Source organism: Triturus cristatus, chromosome 3_2 (assembly GCF_964204655.1).
Source record: "Triturus cristatus chromosome 3_2, aTriCri1.1, whole genome shotgun sequence".
NCBI classification, from domain to species: domain Eukaryota; kingdom Metazoa; phylum Chordata; class Amphibia; order Caudata; family Salamandridae; genus Triturus; species Triturus cristatus.
In genome coordinates, this window is record NC_140584.1 from 929,954,043 (window position 1) to 929,973,212 (window position 19,170).

The window sequence follows — 19,170 nt, forward strand, 5'->3', positions numbered from 1 at the left end:
GAAGCTTAGCAGGTATTGTAGGGCTAATGAACACTTCAGGTTAATATAAAAACAAAATTCAAATTGGATTATTTAGTATATCTGTTCATGTTGTGATGAGGAGTGCGCAAGGATATTTTAACATGTAAGACACTAGGAATACATGGTGATGTTTTCCCAACCCACAGGCCCTCTCACAAACAGGAAAGCAAAATTCCTGGCCTCCTGCCTCCCACCACCCTTACAAAAAGCCTAAACTAAAAACATATTTTTGTAGCCACCTCACCACACTCTGTGCCATCCCCACCCAGCCCAAAGCTGTGCTGTAAGTGGAGAGATGGCACTGTAAGAGCCTCTGGTGAGCGCGGCTTCATTCTTCTCTCGGTGCGGGTCTGCAGAGACCTGCGCCGACAGGGAAGAAGTTGTTCGGCATAGGTTCAGCCCCGCCTGCTTTCCCCTGTCTCCCTTGGGTCTGTGGAGACCCGGAAGAGGCTGGAGAAGACAAGTATGACCGACAACTGCCTGTCCACAATTTGAACGTGGGTCGCTTATAACCTAGATGGAGGCCGGAACCAAGGGGACGCGAGTGCTTCCCCTGGGTGATGGCACAATATTGGTTAATTAGATGGTTAACCACTGTTGTGACTGTACTGCAGTCAGTACCCGGATTCTGCTCGAGTTCTTCACGATTAAGGCTTCTTATGGGAGCCATTCACAACTATCATTCAACTCATCTCTCTCCGTCTTTAGAGTCTAGCTACCTGTGTTGTGCCTGTCCTGTAGGTGTGATAGAATCATGTGATGTTCCTTCTGCAACAACCCCCGTCCTTTACTTATTGTTTGTGTTAAGGAAGGTTAGGCTGCTGCTTTCCATGTTGTACTTTGTGAAACTCGGTTTAAAACTTTCCACTATACAAAAGACAAAAGGACTTGCACTACCAATGATGGTTTTAAGGCATGATATGAAAGAAAGAGTGAATCCTCCAAAAACATGAGCAGATTGTATTTATGGTTTTATGTGTGAGATAAGAAGTTTTTTAAATGGGTTATCAACTTTATAAAATGTAAGAAAAATAGCAGAGAGTTGCCTAATGCCTTTCATAACACCTTCGGGCAATTTTAGAATTTAATCAAACATGTTAAAAGCAAATCTACTAGCCCCATAATTCAACATGCTCCCTTTAAAGGTGTGCTCTGGCACAAACCAGGGCAATTCTCCCTATGTATGATATGGCTCCAGCATACTAAATGACGTGACCCGGGGGCACAATGTTGTGTGTGCCTACATGCTGTGCCCCCAGGGTAATTAGGTATTACAGAAGGGTCAGCAGATGCTTTTACGGGCACCTTTTGTAATCCAGATAGCGGTGGCGCACATATGTTATGTTATGTTAAAAGAAATTTATAGAGCGCACGGTCACCAGAAGATTTCATGGCGCTAATTGTTGCAAAGTGTCGCAGCGAGCGGGCTAGTTGTATGAGAACGCAAATAGCCATGTTTTGAGGGCCTTTCTAAAACCCATCAAATTTTCCTCCTGCGCTCTGATGTCCAGGGGCAGCGAGTTCCAGAAGCCAGGTGCAAGGTACGAAAACCTGCGCCCCCCCTGGCGTTTGAGTTTGATGGTCGGGGTAGCAAGCAGCATGAGGTTGCCAGACCGTAAATTGCGACGTGGGATGTATTTCACAATCATACTGCTGAGGAATTTGGGGCTCCTACTGTGCAGAGCTTTCAAGAGTAGACAGCCGGTCTTAAAAGCTGCACGTTGTGCGATTGGGAGCCAGTGTAGTTTAGCCAGTAGGGGGCTTGCAGAATGCCATTTAGGTTGCTTATATATTAGTCTAGCTGCCTGGTTCTGTACTATTTGAAGACGTTTGAGCAGGAACATAGGCAGGCCAAGGTAAATGGAGTTGGAGAAGTCGAGGTGTGACAATACGAGGGCTATAACTGCCTGAATAAGGGCCGAGGGAGTGAGTAAGTGAGCAATTTTCCTAATTTTCCTCAGCTGGAAGACGCTTGAGGAGACTACGGTCCCCACCCGTCCTCTAAGCGAAAGATCAGAATTCAGTGTAACTTCAAGGCTTTTTACTGAAGGGGAGGGAGTGGGGCGTGGTCCGAGGTCGGTAGGCCAGAAATGGGGGCCCCACATGATCGCGCTTGTTCCCGGTAAGACTAATTCAGTCTTACTGGGATTGAGTTTAAGATGGTTAAAGTTCATCCAGCGCTGAATGTGGAGCATGATAGCTTGAAAATCAGAGGCTGAGTTCGGTCCGTCCAGTGTGAAAATAAGTTGAAGATCATCTGCGTATTTGAAGGTCGTAACCTTCATGTGTTTTAAGGAGCTAATGAGGGGTCTGAGATAGAGATTAAATAAGAGAGGGGAGAGGGACGAGCCCTGGGGGACCCCACATGAGGAAACCATCCTGGGAGCGGTGAAAGAGCCGAGACGAACTGCCTGCGTTCTATCTTCAAGGAATGATTTGATCCAGTTATAAGCAGAGCCTTGTATACCTGCTTATTCGACACGGGACAATAAGATATGATGGTCCACCGTGTCGAACGCAGCCGACAGATCCAAAAGAATGAGGGCCTGATGGATGCTTTTGTCAGCGTTGGCTCGCAAGGTGTCTAGTACGGCAAGGATGACCGTTTCAGTAGAATGTGCAGGGCGGAACCCGGCTTGATTGGGTTCCAGGTGGTCAGATTGTTCAATGAAGTACGAGAGGGACCTGGTAACGTGGGCCTCAAGAATCTTTGCGAAGAAGGGAAGCAAAGAGATGGGGCGATAGTTGGACTGATTCAAAGGGTCGGCCCCAGGTTTTTTTAGTAAAGGGACCACTATCGCATTCTTAAAAGCAGAGGGAACCTTACCTTGGGAAAGGGATTCATTTAAGAAAGGAAGTACACAGTGAGGAAGGTTGGAGAGAGCCTCTTTTAGAATGTGTGGGGGACAGCAGTCGTTGGGGGAGCCGGATTTGACTCGAGCCAACAGTTCTAATAGAATCTGGGGGCATAAAGCAGGAAAGTGGTCCAAGGTGAAGGGGTTAGTTGTAACAGGATCAATGTTGTCTGTACAGCAAATGGCGGGAATGCTGGCTTTTATAATGGATATTTTATCCAAAAAATAGGAGTTCAGAGAATTACAGAACTCCTGAGTAGGTGGCTGATCGGGGTGAATTCTGTCTGTGTTACATAGATCATTGATTATGGTAAAAATCTCTTTAGATTTGTTTTGAGCATTGAGAATTCTGGCAGAGAAGTATGCGGATTTGGCTTCACGTATAGCCTTTTTATAGTCATTGCGGGCTGAGGAGAACTGAAGTTTGTCCTCCGTGATGTAGTTTAATCTCCATTTCCTTTCTTTTTGCAGTAGCTCGAGCTTTTGTTTTTTTAGCTCTGCGGAGAACCACTTATGGGCGTCAGTATGGTGGGAACGTGTAAATTTGGTAAGAGGGGCATGAGAGTCACAGGCCTTAAGTAGCCAGTCTGAGATTGCAGTGTCCATGACGTCAATGTCTGAGTTGAAGGGGGGTAAGGACCTAGCTAAGGAGTCAATGAAGTCAGGTTTATCGATGGAACTCCATTTTCTGGATATACCTCCACCTTTTGAGGGAGTCTTAGATTTAGTAATGGTAGTAATCGTAAAATTGATAAGGTAGTGATCAGACCAGATGCAGGGTGAGACAGTGAGCGCCGATAAAGTAAGGTTTGAGGACCATATTTGGTCCAAAATATGTCCTTTAGCATGGGTGGGTGAGGAAACGTGTTGAGTAAAATTCAAGTTAACAAGCAATTCTGACAGTTCCGCAGCATGAGGCCCACCCCGGGCGTCATTGAACCAATAGTTCAAGTCGCCTATAAGCATAATGCTAGCGTAATAGGTTTGCCATTTGTTCGCTAAGGGCTGAGGGGAAAGTGGGCATGGCAAGGGGGGGTCGATATAATAACACCAAAATAATAGAGCCGGTAGTGGCCTCTAATTTGATCACTAAGTTCTCCACCTCTGGAAGGATCAGAGGGGTAAGGGCAATGAAAACGTGATTCTTGTGGATGATGGCGGCAACTCCTCCACCGTTTTTGCCCTGTGGTCGGTTTGCAGCTAATATGTAATATTCCGAGGGGAGAGCTGCTAGAATGTCGGGTGCGGAATCCTGAGTGAGCCAGGTCTCCGTGATCAGGAGAATATCTGGTTTCTCAAGACTGAGTAACAGAAAGATATCCAGTTGGTGTTTGACCAACGAACGAGTGTGGAGATAGAATATGCGTAGAGCGGACTGCGTTGTGGTTTTGGGAGTGCAGGTGGTGGGGTATTGAGAGCTGCGGACAAGGGGAATGACATGGTGATGAGGTTCAGCGTATATGCTATGTTCCCTGAGACGATTTTCAATAGATGGGTTGAGGGGTGAGCCGCGGTTCGCTAGCGAGCGCAATATTTTTGAGGAATAAGTAGTAATTTGGCCATGGTCTTTGGCCCCTGGTCCCGTCTGGGCGCGGACGGACGCAGACGGGCTTGCCTTTGGCACGCCGCCGGCGCACCCGCTGCGCGCGTCCGCTGCGCTCCCGCGTTGCTGTGAGCATTTGTAGCTAAGCCCCGCCCTCTTATAGCATGGCCCCATGCAAATGAGCTAAATACTTTGCCTCTGCACCCTTGTTGTATTTTGGAAATAAGTGCAGAGACAAAGAGGCTGTCAGGAAGTGTACAGACTGTGATCTACAAAGAAGTGTTGCACAGTCAATACAGCCCTCTAGGGCGATCCTTACAAGTTGGGAAGGGGGTCTCATGGGCCCCCAGTCGTCCCCTTGTAGACGGGTGCAGTTCTCACTGCACCCACCTGCAGGGGGATCTCTGTCCCCTTTTGTAGCGCAGGCTGGGTTGCCTCCTGCACTGTGAAAGATGGATTGGCCATTTCAAACAGATGTTCCCCCTTTCAGTAATGTGCTGGCCCTATGGCAGGCACAAGTTTGTGGCTGCTCTGGGTGCATCGCATAATCTGTAATTAAGTGCACTGTCTCTGTTTGCTCTTGGCGCACCTAGTTACAGGTGCGCCGGGGCACAAACAGGGACAGTGCACTCTGGGTGTAATATGGCTCCTGCTGCATTTAAAGTTTTTTTCTGGTTGCATCTGGCTTTCAATGGGGAAGAGATGGGGGGGGGGGGCGGGCTGGAAGCCCCATGGGGGGGAGGGGGGCTGGAAGCCCCAGAGTGAGAAAACCCATCTGTGAATAAACAGCCTCCAAATGTTCTTTATGAATATAATTCTGGCTTGAAGTTGTAAAGCTCCGGGTAGTCCCTGATCACTCGGTTTATTAGATACAGAAGGGCAGTGTTGGCAGCTCTGAAACTTAACACTGTAAACACTGTAAACACTTAAGATGGGACACATGAATCTCAAGCACATGAATGGATGAAAACGACAGACTCGTGAATTATTATGTGTAATGCATCTTTTCTACTGGCAACTACACACTGCAGTGGATGCATATTATCATAACATTTATTTTTATAGCCATATGATGGATTTTGATCAGCATTACCCACCTCTTGAGCTCCATAACTCCAAATGCATTTTTCCTGCATGATACTTAAGATGAAATGTGAGACGTGTCTTTGATTATTGAGCATCTTTGAGCGAAGTCGCCTTCAGGCTGGAAAACTACCACTTAGAGTGACGTATTTTAAGATTGTCATTTGTTTTTTTGTTTATTACATTGTGTGCTCTGCAATTTTTCCCGAGGATAAACCCAATAACGGAGTGTGCCTTTGATTGCCGCATAATTTCCCTCTTTTTAACTTTTTTTCTCCGTTCAATTTGTTTCAGGTATTACCTTCTAAAATGTGCACAGGAAAAGATCTCAGATGTGGGGTACATTTTGACAATTCGGAATACCATGATAGGATGTACACATGCTGTACTAGCCCTATCTGAGTATTTCACTGAAACTTGTAATGTGAGTCTATGTCTGACCAGTGCAAACAATTGCACTTAAAATGGCTATGCAGCTCATGTAATACCCCACCTGTTGTCCTGCATGTTTTTGCACACTTTGGCCCCCCAGTCTAAACTTATAGATAATCTGGAGTTTCCAAATGCTTTGAAATTATAAATATTACTAAACAACAAGCATCTTAGGTTTTTTCCCCAAGAAACATTTCACCTGTAAAATGGAAGCAAATTTAGCCAGAAAATAGTCTTCAGATTTAGGGAAAAATTGTGAAAATCAGAGCATAAACACCAGTTTCTTTCGTTGTTCCTGCTTCTGAGGACTGAAACTCAGAATACAAGGAAAAATTTGCCCCAGAAACTCGCAGTATATATTCTTCCCCCAGGATGAAATTCCCACTCCTCGACACAACACTGTATGACACTCCACCAGTCTACTCCATTGTATGACATGCCACTCCACTCTATGAAATGCCACTCCACTCTACGACATGCCACTCCACTCTACGACATGCTACTCCACTCTATGACATGCCACTCCACTCTGTATCACTCTACTTTATGACCCTCCACTCGAAGGCACACTGCGACACTCTATGACACACCACTTTCTGATACGCCTTTCCACTCTCCACAATTACACTCCATCCCACTCTACACCACTTCACTCTGTCACAACACTATGTGAGAACACAACACTCTACGACACTCCACTGTATGACACTCTCTTCCACTGTACTCTACGATACTTCACTCAGTGACACTCCACTGGCCAACACTCAACTCCTCGATTTGAAACATATTTTTATAAAAGGAAAATAGATTGAAATTTAATGAAAAAAACAAAGGTTAAAGATTAGCTATAGTTAGAAAAACAACATGTATTATACAAAAGAAAAACTTAAACTACAAAAACATTAAAAATTCAAAAGTTATAGTTATAACTTAGTCATAATTTGCGCCTCACCCAAAACTGATTATAACTCTGCACACATCGTTGTGAACTCGTAGCCAGACTACATACCCTATCATATTACATCACTTATAGCATGTTAAAACATAACATTAATAAGGACCATCATAACATCTGAAATTACATAATTTATGTGCATGGTGGAGGGGCGAGTTATAACTAATGTAGTTTGGCTAGCGAGTTCACAACACTGTGTAAGGAGGTCTATGAGTTATAGTAAGTTTTGGGTGGCATGCAAATTTCTAATATTTGTGTAGTTTAAGTTTTTTTGTGTGTAGAAATAATAAATTAAGTTTTCCTAGCTATAAATAATCTTTAACCTTAAATTCTTTTCATTGAAAAAAAATTATATATATATATATATATAGAGAGAGAGAGAGAGAGAGAAAAAGCGCGAGAAAGAGAGAGAGAAAGAGAAAGAATACATAACACGTATATGTGTAACATGGTCCAATATTGCCATTGAGGGGCTTTGGTGACATCACATGTTACTAGGCCGAAGGTCAAGTGGTTTGTAAATGAGAACAGATCTCCTAGATAGCAAAATAGGACCATATTAGCCATGGTGCCAATTATGCCAATGGTGCCAATTATGGATATTTTATATAACTTTTATTTTGTAACAGTTCTTTAAAGTAAAGTTTATAATTATTAATGGACATTGATCGAAATTACAATGTTTTCCTTGACTAAGTTGTTAAAGAAATACAGTAGTCTATGGTGAGTGTCAGTGGATTTAGGCAATTCTGTTGATTTACTGCATTTGCCACATAATTAGCAAATCTTGCTTCTTTCTTATGTGGTTAAAAATAGTGACAAGGAATGTGCTGCTCAGGTTGCAATTTTTGTCGCATAATTTAGATTCCATTTCCGCATAATTTGGTTCTCTATGCCACATATTCCTAGTAGCCCTGACAGTGTTAAAGGTCTGTAGAGTGGCTAGGTTGCTGTTCACCAGCCAGCGCAGCTGAAACATCTTGGGGACTTTCAGAAAGTTGACCTAGGAATGCATTCTGCCTGTTGCTTACAATTAGCTTTGTGGTTTGTAACTCACATTTTCTAGCTTTCTTTTTGCTGGTTTTATTTGCTTTAGGCTGTCTTGCTTGAGTTTGTCCCTCCCGTTGTCCAAACCTTGTTTACTGTATTGTTCCACAAATTCACTTTCTGTGAGCAGGCCTTTAAATCTTGTTCTGTTCTTGTCACATTTGCTGTGCATTCAAAGACAGAGGTCAGTTGTCAGGCTGTCTCTTCCAGGGAGACTGTTGTTTATTTTTCTTTCTCTAACTTGAATGTGAGAGAATTTATGTGACAATCCTGCTGAATACCCATGTAAGAGAAGAGGGTGTAGAAGGTTTTTTTTCTCGCTCACAACCAACAAAAAAATGAACTGTGCTGATGTTTCGGAATATTCAGAATTAGTACAAATGAAGCACATTTTGTTTTGTAATTCTGAAGTGTGGTGGAAAGAAATATTTGCATACAATCAAAATACATCAATACACTAGGTGATGACATTTGCACACGTTATTGTTTGTGTGCAGTAAAAACGTATTTCGGTGCAAATGTAATGGTCATTTCAATTGAAAGTATGTTGTGTGTAATGGCCGTGCACTACCACACCATGCATACTCCACACTACCCCACTCCACCCCACTCTATGCCCTTCCACTCTGTGCCATACCACTCCACTCTATGCCCCTCCACTCTAAGACCCTCTGCGACATGCCATGCCGCTCGACTCAACCGCATTCCAGTTTTCTCCACTCACTTCACCACACAACATGCCACTCCATAGCACCTCTCCCACTCGATTCTGCCCCACTTCAATTTACCCCACTCCACTACAATGTGCCCAAATCTCCCCCACACCACTTCGTTATAATCTACCCCAATGTGCTCCACTACAATCTACTCCACTCCACCCAATCTACCCCACTCTACTCCAGTCTACCCCCTCTAATCTACCCCACTCTAACCCAATCTACCTCACTCCACTCCAATTTACCACAATCCACTCCACTATGAGCCAATCTACCCCACTCCACTACAGTCTATCCCACACAGCCTACCCAACTTTTACCTACCCCACTGTAAACCAATCTACCCCTCTCTAACCCAATCTACCCCACTCTAACCCAATCTACCCCACTCTAACCCAATCTACCCCACTCTACTCAAATCTACCTCAATATAGTCCACGTCAAACCACCACAACCTACCCCACTCTTTTCCATTCTACCCTACTATGACCACCAAATCTACCCCACTCCACTCCAATCTACCTAAATCCACTCCAGTCTACCCCACTCCACTCTAATCTACCCCTATTCGCTCCAGGCCACTTTTCCCCAATCTACCTACTCCACTCCAATCTACCACAAAATATCCCACTCCACTCCACCCCAACTACTCCAATCTAGCCCACTCCACCCCAATCTACCCCACTCACCCCAATCTACCCACTCCACTCCAATCTAACACAATATGTCCCACTCCACTCTACCCCAACTACTCCACTCCAATCTGGCTCATTCCACCCCAATCTACCCCACTCACCCCAATCTACCCCAATTCAATCTACCCCACTCCAGTCTACCACGCTAATCTACCCAACTCCTCCCTCTCCATTCCACCCACTCCAATCTACCCCAATCCACCTTACTCCATTCTACCGCACTCTATTCCACTCCACTCTACGCCAATCTACCCCACTCCACTCTACCCCAATCTACCCCATTCCACTCTAACTCAATCCAATCTACCCTATCCCACCCCACTCTGCTCCGTTAACTTTTAACCATGCTGAACAGCAGCCACAACATGTACAACTTGGCTACAACACATTGCCAAAGCCAATAGCTCTCGCATAGCAAGACTTATTGGCTTTGCCAGTGCTTGCTTTGGAGATGTCATTATGATGATGAAATCCATATTTCACAGGCAATCGTGAAATATTTATTATATTTGAAGGCTTTCTTTGAAATATAGGGTTTTATACACATTGCATATTGTGCACTAAAGTAACTATAACTCGCATCCCCGCCACATACAATTTTCGCATCAATAATTTCGGTGCAAATGTTGCAGGGGTATTATCAATTATGTCATAGAAGATGTCATGAGTGATGCAATATGATGAATTAGGGGTGCAAGGCAGGAGCACGAGATACAGTTACTTGAGATAACTGTAACTGGTGAATATCTGTGTTTTTTTTAGTTTAACGTTTCAACTGGTGGAACATGGTGGAACTCCGGAAGCCCCTGAGAGCGCTAGGCGGAACCTCACCGCAACCAGGGAAACGGCACCGGAGCTGAAGTAAACCTAGTCTGCACCGTAGCGCAGATGCCTCCCGAACGCCGCTAACTGCGACTCACGAGCTGCGTGGATAAGCGGGGCAGCCCAGGCCGAGATGTGGACGAGACCGTGAGGGGGTGACCGGGACCATTTCCAGTCGGCGCAAGGGCCGAGAGATCTGTTGGGCCTCACTTTCACTGCACCCACCGCCCGAGTTGGACAGAGCAGCCCTGGTGTGAAGGAGTGCCCCCGCACCTTGGGCGGCAAGACACCTGCACCCACGGTGAGTGAGGGGGACCGAGGCCAGCCTTAGCTGGCAGAGAGCAGCGACAGCAAACACTGGGGACTTAATGAGAGGCAGCGCCTGGGGAGAAGCGAGCAGTGCCCTCCTCAGCACTTGCGGCCCAAAACAAAAAGAAGACAACAGCAGCAAAGAGCAATGTGGAGATGGGTTCACACCCGGGGAGTCAGTAAAGGCGCCGTGAACCATACACAGGCCTAGCAGCGGGAGAGACTGGCAGAGACAGGAGATCGGCCGGAGCCGGGCGCGGCTCATTGGAAAGAGATGGAGCTGCGATCGTTCCTCTTCCTGGCCCCCACTGGGACATGGTCCCTGAGAGCTGCATGTAGAGGAAACGGGCGAACTCCGCCAGAGGGCCCGAAGAAGCGGGGATAGTGAAGAGGTAAGCGGAGGCCCCCTTCCAGGAGACACAATCCCGGGGACCCTGCGCCAGCGAGGGAAAGGCCTTTGGGGGAAGTCGGGGGGTCACAAGAGACACCAGATGGATGGGGGAAGGATCCATTCCCGCCCCACCCCAAAATGGCAGAAAATCGTGGCAGAGTTGCACGAAGGTGGGCTAGGCAAGGCCTGTCCCTAAAATGGCGCCCGGAGCGAGATTTCGTTGCTCATATCAGGGTCTCCACAACGCAAACGACTAGCAATGGGACTGTTTTTTACGCTTAGTCCTACAACAGCCTCCCTCACACCGGGAGAATTGCTTGAGGCAACAGCTGAGTTCCCTTACACCCCGGGCCTACACATTCTATATGCCTGACCTTAAGATGGCTGTCCTGGCCTGTCCCCTGGAAACATTGCTATCGAGTGCATATCAACCCTACAGTAAGTCTTAGCCTCCCAGTAACTCCGGGGTGGGTGCTGCCAATTGATCTACGACGATGCCCCCCGGACTGAAACCTTGGAAATTGTGCACACCACGGAGCCGGATCAACATGGCTCATGCCCGATGGAACTTTGACGGAATTTTCTATGGACCTTTGACGATGCCCCCGGGGCGGATACCAAAACTGTTTGCATTAACCTTGGCGCACGAGCAACCTTGGCCGTTGCCCGGTGGAGCTGTCATATGCAGCTATAGAGGAGTCTGGCCCTGGTTTCACCCCTTCAGCTGTTACCTACCCAGCCGGTCATCTGACATTGTTTTCCTCGTTTCCCTGTTGTGTTTCCTTCCCTCCCCCTCCTCCTCCCTCTGTGATTCTTTGATTCAATTGATGTAACTTTGTAACCTGTTACTCTGGGCGGATACCAAAACTGTTTGTACTTACCTTGGAACACGAGCAACCTTGGCCGATGCCCGGTGGAGCTGTCATATGAAGCTATAGAGGAGTCTGGCCCTGGTTTCACCCCCTCGGCTGTCACCTACCCAGCCGGTCATCTGACATTGTTTTCCTCGTTTCCCGGTTTTGTTTCCTTTCCTCCCGCTCCCTCATTGAATCTTTGATTTAATTGATGTAACTATGTAACCTGTAATTCGCTGATCCTCATGTAAAGCGCTCTGATACCTCCGGGTCTAGCCAGCGCTATATAAAACTTTTCAAATAAATAAAACAAATTAAATACGTTGTTACTGAACATTTCACCTAACTATAACATTACTTTGACCCTTGTTTTTTTCTAGGGTTTTCTTAACATTAAGTATATTTTGTTACCATGCGTAAAGCTTACTCCACCACCACATACAACCAGGCTCTGCTTCCAAATCCCCACAAGCAGCCAACCCCACGCTGCGCGTGGCCATGGCCTGCAGTCAGGCCCTGTGGACAACCCCACTTCAGATCGCCAACCCCACGCTGTTCACGGTCTTCATCTGTGCACAGCGGAGAGTTGGCCACAGCCAGGCACTGAGGCCAACCCACCCAAAGGCTCCCAACCCCCCTGCAGGCTCCCAACCCCACAACATGCACAGCCTTTGGTGAGTGTGGCGTAGGGTTGGCCGCAGGGTTCCGGGGACCCCATCCCATGGGCCCAAACATATATATTAATAGGAGGGGGGCATGCAGCCTCCCTTCTCAAACCATAATAGACCCCAGGGACCTCATCCTCGGGCTGAAATCCATTAAAAAGGGGTGGGGACCTCGTGACCCCCTTCCTGAGTCTTTTGTGGCCCTGGAGACCCCATCCCCCAGGGTCTCTCTAAATTACAGGTCTTCATAATACTGTGCTTCAGGATTGGGCTCCCTGGGACACAGGCACTAAATTCCAAAGGTGTAAAGTGTGAGCATATCACCCCTCAGGGTATCAAGGCGCTGGGGGCCGTCGGGGAGATGAAGTGAGCTATTGCCCAGAGTCACACGGTGTTGAGCTGAGCTGGCTGCCGCCTGCGCCGGGAATCAAACTGTGAGCCCCGAGTTACGAAGTCAGCTGCTCTGGCCGCTGCGCCACACCTCTACCTTAGGCACTGAGCCAACACAGGGGGATGGGGTCCCTGTGGTCTTTTGAGGGTCCAGTGTGACAGCCCTAGGGGATGGTGTCCTTGGGCTCTTTTTTAGGCTTGGGGAGTGGGTGCTGCATGCCCCCTTCCCTTTTATTTACATTTCTGCCCCTGAGATGGGGTCCCCACGGCCCAATTAGGCTTAGGGAGAGGGGCCACGCAACCCCCTCCCTTCAGTAATTAGTTGGCCCCGACAGATAAAGTCCTTGGGGCCTTTTAAGGCTTGGGAAGGGAGTGCAGGGTCTCCCCTCCTGTTTTAAAAGCATTTCTGCCTCAGAGGATGGGGTCCTGAGGCCTAATTAGGCTCTGGCAAGGGCTCTACCCCACACAAGGTGGTAGTGCGGGGGTTCTGGCGCACACTGCATGGTGACCTAAAAACAATAGAAGCGGACAGGGCCGTACTAGCTGTCGTAGGCATCTGTCGTTTTCCCGGGAGGCTGGAAGTGTGGGGGCCGGTTTTTACAGTGGTGGGGGCCGGTTGTGTTACTGGGGACTGGTTTTACAGCTATGCTACAATGTCAACCCCCAGTAAAAAAAGCAGCAGTACTTTAAACTTGCAGTCCCCTTCCCCTGATGGCTGGTCAGACAAAATTGCCAGGACTGCTTTGGGTTCCTAGTCTGGCCCTGGAAGCAGAACTACGACTGATGATAAAAGCGTTAGCAGCTCAGGGCGCAGGGTTTGAACGCCTCCGGTACCTGGACGCACGCTGTAGGGAAATGGAGACGAGACTGAGCAAGACTGATTATAAATATTGGATCACCAAGCAACATGCAGAAGGTGACTGCTCAGGTATGATTCTAGCATGGTTGGTTAAGGAAAACCAACAACAAGCACCGGTTGGTGCCATACAACGCATCAATGGCTCAATGGCCACAACACAGGCCAACATTAATGACACATTCCTCGATTATTACTGTTTGCTCTACAGGGATGTGACTCCCCCCAACCTTGCCCTCTTACATTTTTTTGTTTGGAATCTCACTGCCCAGCTGGTCTCCACACCAGAAGGCGGACCTGGATGAACCTCTTCAGTTGGAAAAATCAAGATGGCTATTAGCCAAATAGCCAGAAACAAAACCCCAGGCACCAATGGCTGCCCGTACAGTATTATGACACATTCTCTGCACACCTCGCTCAGTCCCTCCTGATGTGCTCAACAAGGCCCACTCCAGCGGTCAGTTGACGGACTCACAACGTGAAGCTCTATTAGTTGTTCTTCCCAAACTGAGGCGAGAACCCTTGTATGTCCGGTCCTACCACCCACTGTCCCTCTTATATCTTGACTGCAAAGTTCTCGCTAGTAGGTTGCTCCTGGTGATCAGTACCCTGGTCCCTGAGGATCAATCTGGCTTTATACCAAGTTGTAGCACCTTTCTTAATATCTGTCGTTTTTTTACGGCAAATCCAAGCTACACACCCAGAGGCGCATAGCAGGATTGCAGTATCTCTCAATGTTGAGAAGGCCTTTGACACCTTGTGTTAGGACATCTTGTTGTCCATGTTGCACCACATGGGTTTCGAGGAGGGGTTCCTGGGATGGATACGTACCTTATACTCAAAACCAATGGCCAGGGTACGGACAGGGCAACGGATATCAGACAGCTTTCCCATTATAAGAGGCACAAGGCAGGGCTATCCGCTATCCCCATTGCTATTCGGGGTTGCGATGGAGCCACTGGTTTGCCACTTGCGGCGGTGGGCACGGTACTGGGCAATCCCAGAGCTCGACATCAATCATATTATATCTCTTTGCACAGACGATGCACACGTATATTTGCATGACGTCGGCACCAAACTGCTAAGCTTAATGCGCCTGTCTGATGAGCTTGTCCAGCCTCAGGGTCAACTGGACCAAATCCTGTTTATTCCCTCTAACGCCCACTCCGGGACCTCATGGAGACACTTCTCCGGAGAAACGCCTTCAGTGGTGTTATGATACTTTTAAATATCTTGGCATCCAGATTGGCCACACTAACCAAGCACTGGAGAAAGGCAATATAGAGAGAGCAGTGCGCTCGTTACGTGGTTCGCTCCCCTTTTGGTGTTCACGCCCTTTATCCCTGATGGGAAAAGTGTTGATTGTTAAAATGTTAATCTTCCCCCGCCAACTGTATTTCTTTGCCGCCTTGCTAATAGTCCTCCTGAAATGATTCTTCAAGGAGTTAAATAGTCTTCTCTCGCATCTGATATGGGACAATGGACGCCGGCAGGTGGCACTGTCCATAGCACAGCGCCCACTTCTTGAAGGGGGAATGGGTGCTCCTGATTTCAATTTGTACTACGCGGGAGCACAGTTGCAAGGACCTCTGTGTTGGCTGGACACCCACCCCACCGCTAAGCGCACCACTGTCCACTTTCCACTTGGCACGGTGAGCATATACACTTGGTTCTCAAACTCTGCTAGCCCACCCCAAAAGGTCTCGAGCTTAATGATGGCAGCAAGGGCATGCTGGCAATGGTTCGTACAAGGTCATCAGCGTGCTGTGCCCTACTCACCCTCGATCGTAATGAACCACTTGCCAGGCATACAGGGATTGGCTGACACACACGACCTGATACCATAGAGGACTGTGGGGAATGCCGCAATGGGTGACCTTTACCAAGACGGCATCCTGATGTTCTTCGAGGCCCTTAAGGACATGTATTACATATCAGCAGGGCACTTCTTAACATACCAGGCCATCAAACATGTTGTGAGAGTAACATGGGGCACTGGGGAGGCGGAACGGTCCCACTCACCACTTCTTCAGGTACTACTTACACAGGATGGGGCATGCCATGCCATCTCGATTCTCTATGGGGCCCTATTGTCCAGTAATCTGGCGGATATCACCAAAGCCAGGACCCGATGGAACGAGGTGCCTTTGGGCCGAAGTTACGGCTACAGTGTCTGAAATGTTGGGACACGCACTGGTTCCCACCCTGGAATCTTGCCTCCTTGGCCTTCACACCAGAAATAAGGGTGATCAACATCTACATCGCTTCATTGACTTACCATTCGTTCTTTTTAAACGGCATATTGCAATGCAGTGGAAGGTGCCTGCAACCCCAAATACTGGCAGAAGATTGACTGCACTGTTACTTTGGGCTCTAGCAGAGGCAAGTGTTTTGCATTCTCTGTGTGCTAGAGGACTGGCAAGTGTGGGGGGGTGGGAATTGGGACATATATATTACAAACATTGAAGCTAAGAATGATATGCGCCCACCTTGAAGCAGATCATTGAGACTTACTGGAAAATGCCCTTCTCCGGACTACACTCACAGGAGAAAGAGATCTCAGTAGCCCATGCCCACTCTCCCATGCCAATACCGTTGGTGTTACTCTCCACCAAATGTGCTCTGACCCTGCACACACACTGTCGGGCTCCCCGCAGTGTACAGCTGGGAGTATACTTTCTTCCTCTCTCTCCCCCCACCCCCCACATAGGGTACTTACGCAAATGATGTCACGTTATTTGACATGTTGCTTCCTTCTGTTATACGAGCTGTATCTGTGATTTTTATGTCCGTATGCACGATGACTCTGTACCCATATGATGTATACTGTGTATTTTAGTTCACAGTTAGACCTCTTTTCTGTGAAATTTGAGCTAGGACCTTTAAAACAACTTGTGAACATTCATTCGGAAGGCACACACACACACATAGCTATATATATATTTCACCATATTCCATTTGCAGAGAAAAAACGGGACGCACTCCTGAAGTTAGCACAGCTTCCGTTATTTAATTTTCACAGGTCAAAAGCGTGATGACCTACGCGTTTCGGTATCACTGATACCTTGCTCACGATCAGTGATACCGAAACGCGTAGATCATCACGTTTTTGACCTGTGAAAATTAAATAACGGAAGCTGTGCTAACTTCAGGAGTGTGTCCCGTTTTTTCTTTGCAAAAGGAATATGGTGAAATATTGAAGCGGCGTGGTTCTGCCGCAGGGAACCGCACCCATGGTGAGCGCTGAGGAATCCTGGTGAAACGGAACCGACGTGGGGAGAGATATATATATATATGTATATATATATATATATTCACTGAAGAAACCATAGGTTTCATGCACGTTATGGTTAGGAATTGGCATTTAAAAAATCTTAGAAATTCACTGAAAAAACCATAAGTTTCAGGGGTGTTCTAGTTAGCTGGACATTTCCCTCGTACAAAACCCTAGAAATTCCCCCGTTATAGTTAGTTCAGCTAACTATAACTCGCGCGCCCCCGCAATACACTGCTGATGACGTCACATATTACATCACTCATGACATGGTCAGTGACATCACTGATGACATCACTGATGACATCTCAAATGACATCACTGATGACATCACTGATGACGTCATCCATGTAATAAATTAGTGCATCTTCTCACACCCTAATATAATCTTTGATACACCGACTCAAAATTTCAGACGGCCATTCTCTAAACCATAGATACTACAATACCAATAACTACATACCCACTCATTGACTCATTGACATTGGTTTTTTAAATGCTAATTCCTATCTATAATTTATCTCTAAAGCTATGATGTTTAATGATTTTCATTGAATTTCTAAATTTTTCAATTTCAGTGTGTCAATTCCTTTAATTATGTTTTTTTAAATACTTTTTTATCACCTTTTTTTAACTAATTTTTTCAATTAATTCTTTTAAAAATTAAAAAATATTATTTGTTTTTATTGGGTTTAAAAAAAACTGTTAATGTTTTAAAATATATTTTTATATTTATTTAAATAATTTTTAAACTATGTTTTCAAAACTTTATTTATTTTTTCCATGTTTTTTGGGATACGTGCATCCAACGCGTTAGGAACCGCGCACCCTGCGCGCATTTTGCCGATTAAAACACTAGAGGGTCAGAGTATTTCTACCCTGCCCCCTTTACATCTTTCACACACTTATTTCCCTTACTTAATCAGCCTCGCTTCTACCGAGGCACAAAATGGCTGACAACAGTTCCTGGTTTCGAATGTAGACAGACACTTTACAGCCAATTAGCATTCAGCGCGTGATCGGGAGGGTGCGCGCTTGGTTCGGGGAGGGTGCGCTTAGGGTGCGCGGATCCTCCGAGGCCGTAGATATATCTATCTTTTTTAGTCTAATTTTCTGAGGAACTACTAAACAGATTTACACCATTTATGCAAAAGGCACGAGTCTGAACTGAGGACTACCTCTTTGCCAAATTTGGTGTAATTCCGTTTAGCAGTTCGGGCTGTAGCTGCGTCAACAGGTCCTATGGGAAATTGCATGGGGAAAACGCGTTTTGGGACCCCCCTTTTTTCTCGGCCCCTGCTTGACGAATCAACACGAAACTTTCAGGATAGGAGCGGACCGGAGCTGGCCAAAAGTTTGGAAAATTTCGCGAAGATTCGTCAACCGGCGCCAGACTTATTGGGAATAGAATGTTGCAGATTTCCTATGGAAAATAGGTCCCAACTATAACTACCTACTTGCGTCCCCCAGAAGGTAATATATATATATATATATAATCCCCACCGAGCTTGCAGAGCAGGTTATGGAGACACGGACACCACTTTGTGCTGAATTTTTCTTTTATATAAGTAATGATGGTAGGATGACACGTATATATGCACATATTTATGGATCGAGAGAGAGTTTCCATAGGAAGCGTGTTTTTGGTTTTGCTATGAACTTTGGCGCCGTCTGACAAATCTCCCCAAAGCTTTACGTAAAAAATAGTTCACCCAACTCCACTCCTTCCTGGAAAGTAAAACGTAATTTTTATATGTTAATTCCCATAGGACATTTTGGGAGGCGAAACACAAATAAATACCTTAATGGAATTACATCAAATTTAGCAGAAAGTTATAACTTTACTTAGAAGTGCTTTTTGTGTTGTGGTGTAAATCTATTCAGCTGTTTTTGAATATTATCTGTTTAAAGAGGTACTCGAGATGGTCATAAAATGGTTATAGAAATAGATATATCTGGACTGCTGGTCCCACTGGAGTCCTGTGGGATTGTAAATTTTAAAAATATGGCTTTCTGATTGGCCAGGAGAGCTTTTTCTTTCAACAGCCTTTTTGGTCCCGTGGGAATGGTACTGAACCTGCTGGACTGAAAAATCTAATTGAATGACCGCAACTGGAAGATAAATGTTGCCGCTGCCATTACAGGACATGGGGTCTCTATGTCCTGAACAAGTTAAAAACAAAAAAAATATATATATATTTAAATATATACATATATATATATTACCTACTGGCGGTTGCCAGTGTGTAGTTATATTAGGAC

The 19,170-nt window shown here is 46.2% G+C and overlaps 1 protein-coding gene across 1 annotated transcript in view; it reads left to right on the forward strand.

The window, feature by feature from the left end:
- Positions 1 to 19,170, forward strand: part of LOC146858828 (uncharacterized) — a 1,229,505-nt gene that overhangs the window by 201,426 nt on the left and 1,008,909 nt on the right. The window contains exon 6 of the mRNA XM_085647127.1: positions 12,172 to 12,397. Coding sequence (XP_085503253.1) covers positions 12,172 to 12,397 — 226 coding nt within the window. The remainder of the gene's footprint in view (positions 1 to 12,171; positions 12,398 to 19,170) is intronic.